This window comes from Bison bison, unplaced genomic scaffold (genome assembly GCF_000754665.1).
Source record: "Bison bison bison isolate TAMUID 2011002044 unplaced genomic scaffold, Bison_UMD1.0 scf7180017847495, whole genome shotgun sequence".
In the NCBI taxonomy this organism is placed as follows: domain Eukaryota; kingdom Metazoa; phylum Chordata; class Mammalia; order Artiodactyla; family Bovidae; genus Bison; species Bison bison.
In genome coordinates, this window is record NW_011478068.1 from 36925 (window position 1) to 44515 (window position 7591).

The window sequence follows — 7591 nt, forward strand, 5'->3', positions numbered from 1 at the left end:
ATTGAGGGCAGGAGGAAAAGGGGACAAGAGAGGATGAGATGGTTGGATGGCATCACTGACTTAACAGACATGGGTTTGGGTAAACTCCGGGAATTCGTGATGGACTGGGAGGCCTGGTGTGCTGTGTTTCATGGGGTCACAAAGAGTTGGACACGACTGAGCGACTGAACTGAACTGAACTGAGCACTCTCTAAGATCATGCTGGGTGTTGAAAAAAAAAAGTGTATTTTTAAAGTGATTCTTGTCTTTTCACTAAAATTTACTCTCTGTAATTATCAGAAAGTCAATTTAACAAATGATTTTAAAAAACTGTCCCTTACCTGTTCAAGTAGATGAGGGTAACTGGCTTGAACTCGACTAATGAACTCTTGTCCTTTAATTTGTATTAAGTACTCACACCTAAAATGTAAACAAAATTAAATCTGGTTATTTATATTTAAACAAATTTAACTCTGGTTATTTCAATCTGGCCATTTGTAGCCTGGTAAATATTTCAAATGAACATAAGCATAATTATAACCACTTGACTATTCATTTAGCATATAGGAAGTGGTAAGAGACGCTGCAGTCAAAAGCAAGATATCATCAAGAGGAGGGCTGTAACTGGTAATCAGCCAAGGCTGAGGCAGGCAGAGGTCGTGAGGCTCTCAAGTCTACTGAGAAAAGCAAGGCTGTCTCCATTCCAAGTTCCCAGCTGCTCTCTTCAACTGTTCTCTAAGATTCCTAAAAACACTTTGAACACTAATAACAAGGAAACAAGGTAGAAAGTTCCCTAATAAATGATACTGTTCATACATAAGGTATGTGTGTATGTTTAAAAGCTGAAAATACACAAAAAGAAAGAATTAGGAAGATGAGCCCATTTTCTAGTATGTCAGACATTCACAAGTTTGGCATTTCCTAGATAATATATATCCATTGTCTAATTTAAGTACAAAATGAATTCATGACTCGATCAAAGCAAAATTATCAGTTCTTTATATATTCACAAAATTACCACAATAGAAAGCTAGCAGCACATTTTAAAAACGTCTATGTTTTTTAAAGGTATTCTTTTTAATTTTTGAAATCTGAAATATTTGGGGAGTGCAAAGTTGTTACAAGGGAAGACCAGTATTAAAAACATATAATGTAAACATTTGGCAATCAACATTAACAAATATTAGAAGTGTTGACCATGAAAAATATAATTAAAGGCTACCTGATTTTAATTTAAAAAGAGTGAAAACAAGCATGGAATAATCGAAAGACATGACGGCAAAATGCTATGCAGTGACCAAAACAGATGAAATGGATCTATATTTACCCTGATGACTCTGTTTCATATTGCAATCAGCCTGGTACTTCTGATCTCTTTCATCCATCTCTTTTTTTCTTTTTATCCAAAGCACTTATTATATTCCAACATGCTATATAACTTATTTATTAAGCTTGTATTAATTGTTTGATCTCTCCTGCTATAAGTTTAGCATATGAGACCAGTTTTGATTTTGTTTTGATTTTGATTTTGTTTTGATTTTGTTCAACCAAGTATATTAAATATCTACAACAGTGCCTGGTAATAGGTAATTACCTACTGAGTGTTGAATAAATGGAAATATGTTCAAGACATAATGTTGACTGAAAAGTTTCAAAATAGTACATGTATCTAATTTATATAAAATTTTATACATTTGAGATGTTTTTTGGAGGGATGTTCATGAAAATGGTAACTGTGGTCATCTTTAGGTGGTGAGATTTCTTGACATTTAAATTTTTTCTCTCTGTACTTTCCTAATAATGTGTGACTTGAGTTTATAATGAGCATGTTATTTTAATATACACATATTTATATTAATTACACACACAAAGAAATCCTGAACTATTTATCTTAAATTTCCACCAAAACTGTTTAAGCAGTTATTTTTCTAAGTAAGCCTCCCTAAATTTATTCACAAATGTATTTTTGAAACAAAGGCAGACTAAAGTAACAGTTGATTAAGTTACACACATAAAACTCATCTTACACACATGTGCATAGAAAATCTGAAAATAATTACCGTGGAAACCACTTGGCATGTTCCACCCATGGATCATCTCCAGATTCCCAACACCTCAGTCCACCATCACAGCAAAAGCATTTCACATCATCACTGTGACCTAAAATTAAATTTGGACCAAAACTTATGAATCCATATAATTCTACCACTAAAATGTATAAGATAAACATGTTGAATATTTTTTTTTATTATCAGATTAAGCTTCTTACCCACATAATAAAAACCTGCGCTTGCAAGCTGCTCAGGATGAACTGGAACACTAGAGGGCCAGCTGCAGAATGTTTTAATGCGGGCTGCATATGTCTGCATGCTCAGATTAGAAGCAGTGTACCTTGAAGTGCCTTGGAGCTGATTTCCTAAAAACGGACAGTTGGGGAAATGTCTCAGGTGTTCTGACATAGCATCATCCTTCGGTTCCCAATTGCTCAATGTTCCACCACAGGCAAAGCAAGCCACTCTATCTCCAGGTCCTATGTAATAAAAGCCTGCTTTTGCCAGGTCTGTTGGTGACAGAAAAGTCAACGGCCACATCTGGAAGGTAAGTAATCTGGCTTTTTCAGTATTCATTGCACAAGGGTAGGAACTTATCCTCAAGGCAGAAAAATCCTGATTTGGTCCAGAGTTTAAAAGATTTGATGGAAAGCTTGAATAAGAGCCACTGAAGTAGCCACTGTTTTCCAAGCTGGGAAGTAGTGAATGTGTGGAATTCGTTAATGAAGAATGAAAAGTAGGCTGAGAAGAGGCTCCTGAAACGTTAATTGAATTTAGATTCTGAACAAAGCTACAGCTAGGATACAACTTTTTATGCTTCTCAATGGGATTGTCTCCTTGTTTCCAGTTATCCAGCATCAGTCCACAACAGAAGCATTTGACTTTGTCGTTCACACCAGTGTAATAAAAACCAGCACGAGCAAGACTCCTTTCTGAGACAGGTACACCGGCGGGGAAAGTTGAGTATGTTGACATTCGGTAGAGCTCACATGAAAAGTCATACTTCAGTTCAAACATGTTGGCACTCTTCATCAAATTTGATAAGAATACGCTATTTTCTACTATATTCATAATGAAGTGGATGGGGAGGAAAAGGGACTAGTCTTTCTCTGGGGAGGTAGTTTTGTGCATGGCTTTTGATTTTTATTAATTTTAGTACTAGGTTGAACACTTAGAACAGGAAATCTTTCATTCTTTTTTCTTCTATGCATTTAGGATTACAGCATGGCAAGATTCTAAATCCTATACTGATACATTTTAAGGGACAATTATGTACAACTTGTACCTCTGCATACTCTTGATATATACAATGTAAACATGATGCTACACAGTACCTTGTGATGAAAATTAAAACCTTCATAAAAATGTAGAATGCGTTAGGTCATCAAGACGCCATTTTGTGTCAGGTGTCTCCACAAGTAGGTCACCCTCTCCACTAATATGCTTCATTGACATTCGGTCAGCCTGAAGATAAAATGTCTCACATAGTTTGTTTTGGCAGAAAGCTATCCTGCATAAGTGTCCCATATACACAAGAATATTCAAACTATACTTATTCTGATTTTTTTAAATTGTGAAATTTTGGAGCCAGGGAAAAGAAAGTGTAAAACCTACCTCAAAAGGAGAAAAGAATGGATTATTATATTTCACTGACTCTAAGGCACATGTTTCAATATCTCTGTTATGGAGAGGTATCTTACAATCAATGGCATATCACATTTTAATTAACAGGATTTTTATTTCTAGGAGGTACATAAAATAATGGCGTGCTTTACAAATGATGACATCTTAGATTCAGTGAAATATAGTATATCCTAAATCTTGCTCAAATTAATTAATTTTTCTTCCTACAACCATTTTAATGGGGAGAAGAAAAAATCCAAAATTTTCTTCCAGATGAAGAACTTAAGTAGTAACAGAATTGGCTCACAGATCTTAAGACCAGGTTTCAAGATTTATTAAATAATAATTACTTCCATAGATAGGTACCTGACTGCTGAGTCATAGTGATGCCTCTAGACCTTAGCAAATTAAACATTCCATTTCAAATAAACTATCAGAGATGGGTATATTTGCTCATTTGATCTTTTAGGCTCAGCTCCATGCTGTTGAAAGCCAACATCAAATCTCCTGATAGTGAATTTATTTTTAAAAACAGTCAAAAGTCAGAGTGCTGAGTCTCCAAGCTAAGATGGATAATAAATTTTAAACAAGCAAACAAAAAACAGATGGATTAAAAAAATTTGGTTTTGGTCAGAAACTATTTCACAGATAGTATACCTTGAACCAGAATTTATCTCGACAAAACATAATAAATTTACTTTGTCACAATCCACTTCTTTTGAACAACAGAGACCTCAAAATCCAGAATTTCTCAATTAAAACTATCTACCAGTAGGCAGGTCTACATCAATAGTATCAGTAATGACCAATAAACAAGTCATCACGGTTCTTCCAGAAGTGATTTGCAAGCATGTTTCCTGGGTCTCATATATATTGAGGCTTTTTACTACAGACTTCAATGCTTTCTTTCCAGGTGGCATCAGAAATATTAGTGATTATTTCCCTCAAAGGTGAATTATTTTGTTTAACTTCAGTATTCCTTTTATTAGTCAATAATTTTATACATTGTTATAAAATGTGTAATATTATTTGTGTTATTTTAAAATATAAAACTCTTGGTGTTATTATTGTCTCTATGTGGTGTTACGACTATCTCTGTGTTTCTTTCTGAAGTTTGTTCATTTACCAAAAAGTAACCATCCACCCATCATTCTAATTCTAATTATTCTCAGAGATAACAACCCATTTGAACAAACTACATTTTTGACTTTCAAAATATCAATAGGCTTAGAAATGGTTAATTTCTTTACCAATCATCACGTTTGTCTTTCATACTTACTCTTATTTTGTTGTACCTATCAAAAAGTTTTGGTTTTGACATTTCTTTGTCACTACAGAAATCTTTTAACATGCCAAAGGTTTTATATGCATATTTCTCTAACTTAGCAGAAGGCTGAATATTAATTATTTGTTCTAGATAACTGCCATTCATTTTTAAATCTTTACCAAATACAGGTACAATTTTTTTCTATTCTACACAGCAGCCAGTAGGAAACTGCCTGGCCAACTCTGAAAAAAAGTATTTCAACAATATGTCTTGACTACAATCATTTCTTTATATCCACAAGTCAAATTCAGAATCAAACCTATTATTACTGTGTAATTATACCTCTCATAACTAGATCATATTTTTTAAATTAACATTCTTTGGATACAAAAAACTCCAGTTATCTACTTTGTTTATTCATGCACAAAACTACCTCCCTCAGATCAGACTAAGTCCCTTTTAAGAGTTTTAGGCCTCCATTTTCAGATGTTTTGCTTTATAGAAAAAACTGGAAAAAAATTTAGAAGTAGAACAGTTCCTCTCTTTTGTAAAACCTGTTTAAAAAAAAAAAAAGACAGTTTTAAAAGTCAAATAATTCATAGATGTTACACTATAATCACTTTGTAAACATTTTTCCAAAACAGAGCACTAGTATTTACTGAATGTCTACCATATACAAGTTGGTGTACTAGCCACTGTAGAGGCCAAAAAATCCCAGACGAAAACCAGATGCCTCAGATTGGTGGCCAGCAGAGGTATTATGTCTGGCTTGCACAGAATTAGACTCCAGCATTTCACTAATTTTTTAAACTTTTTATTTTTAAATTAACTTATAAAGAGAGAAAATTCATAAACATAAGAATTTTCACACATCCTATACTCAACTTCCTCCAAATTAGCATCTTATATAACCATAGTATAACTACAGAAACCAGGAAATTAACACTGAAACAGTGCTATTAATTAATCTGTATGCCTCATTTGAATTCCACCAGCCTTCCAAGTAAGATTTTTCCTGGAAAAATATCACTGTATTTTTCAATGTTTTAGTTAATTACCAACACTTTTTGTAAGTAAGAGATTTCCAGACTTCCCCAGTGGTCAAGACTCCACACTTTCACTAAATGGGACAAGGGAATTAAGATCCTGATGTTAAGTGGAGGGGCCAAAAAAAAAAAGTAAGAGATTTCCCATGACATTGTAGATCCCAATGCTCTCATAAAAATATCAAAAGATGTCACTATGCCAGGAATATATTTCTGGATGGCAACAATAAGCTAGTGCTAAGCCATGGCTGCACCCTTTTGGGAGGGTACATGCACTCCCATTTGGCACTCTGATACAGAGATTCTTTTCCTTTATAGTTTAGTACAAATAATGAGTATAGTTTCCTGTGCTATACAGGAGGTCCTTGTTGATTTTATATATATAGAGAGAGTAGTGTGTATATGTCAACCCTGCTGCTGCTGCTGCTAAGTCGCTTCAGTTGTATCTGACTCTGTGCAACCCCACAGATAGCAGGCCACCAGGCTCCTCCGTCCATAGGATTCTCCAGGCAAGAATACTGGAGTGGGTTGCCATTGCCTTCTCTGATCTTCCTAATTTATCCCTCGCCCTTCTTCCTTTTTGGTAGCGGTAAGTTTGTTTTCTATGCCTGGGGAAAACCACTCTCAATATGAGTAACACCAATGGCTTCTTTCCCAAAACCAGTGGAATTTTTCACACCTGACACTGGGGCCCACTTCCTCCAACAAATGTTCTAGTTCCTTGGCTTCTCTCTCGGAATTCCTCTTTCCTTTCTAGTGGTTACTTCTCAGATTGGCTCATCCGCAGTCACGCCTCTTCTCACTCTTCACTTCTAGTGGGCAACCTCCTTGATGCCAGGGATACTGGATATGTCTTCCTCTTGGACACTTAGCACATCCAAGTGATACTGGAGGTTAAGTGTGCCTTTTGTCTCTAGCTCAGTCTGTAAAGAATCAGCTTGCAATGCAGAGACCCGGGTTCCATTCCCAGCTCGGGAAGATCCCCTGGAGAAAGAAATGGCAACCCACTTCAGTATTCTTGCCTGGAGAATCCCATGGATAGAAGACCCTGGCAGGTCCATGGGGTTGCAAGAGTCGGACACCACTTAGCAACTAAATCATCAGCCCCTAGTCTGCGGTCTCCTTCACGGCAGAACTGTGCAGCAGCTCTGTATCAATCCTCCTAGCCCCACATCCATCCCCTCTGGCAAACAATGAAGACAGTAAGAGTTTCTGTTGAGAAGTCAATGTCAGCAAACTTGACTGAGCCCCTCAAGGACCGCAGCACCCTCATTTGCATGGTATTAAGGACATCAATTTTACATTAATGACTACAAAGTCTGCTAGGTGATGGTTTAGTACAGGCTTTGGAGTCAGACATCTTGGGTTTCCAATACTCATCAGTGTCCCCGTACCAGAGGTGTGACCTTGGGCAAGTAAACCTCCCTGAGCCCAGAGTTTCCTCATTGTCAGTGGAGATAAATATGGCAACTGCTTCGTAGGACTGTGAAAAACCTGAAAGACACATGTGAAGTCTTTTGAGAGAGTCTTTGAGTACACTAGGTCTTAGAAACACCTGTTAGCAAAAAATAATGACAAAGTTAATATTACTGTTAGTTTAGCATCAGGTACAGAGAAGGCAGTGC

The 7591-nt window shown here is 36.1% G+C and overlaps 1 protein-coding gene across 1 annotated transcript in view; it reads right to left on the minus strand.

The window, feature by feature from the left end:
* The window catches only part of BIRC3 (baculoviral IAP repeat containing 3), a 17252-nt gene extending 10296 nt beyond the window's left edge, over positions 1-6956 (minus strand). The window contains exons 1-4 of the mRNA XM_010843415.1: positions 6646-6956; positions 2249-5474; positions 2040-2139; positions 321-399 (exon numbers count right to left, since the gene is read on the minus strand). Of these exons, the coding sequence (XP_010841717.1) occupies positions 321-399; positions 2040-2139; positions 2249-3101 (1032 nt within the window). The 5' untranslated portion in view covers positions 3102-5474; positions 6646-6956. The remainder of the gene's footprint in view (positions 1-320; positions 400-2039; positions 2140-2248; positions 5475-6645) is intronic.
* Between the last annotated feature and the right edge of the window lie 635 nt (positions 6957-7591).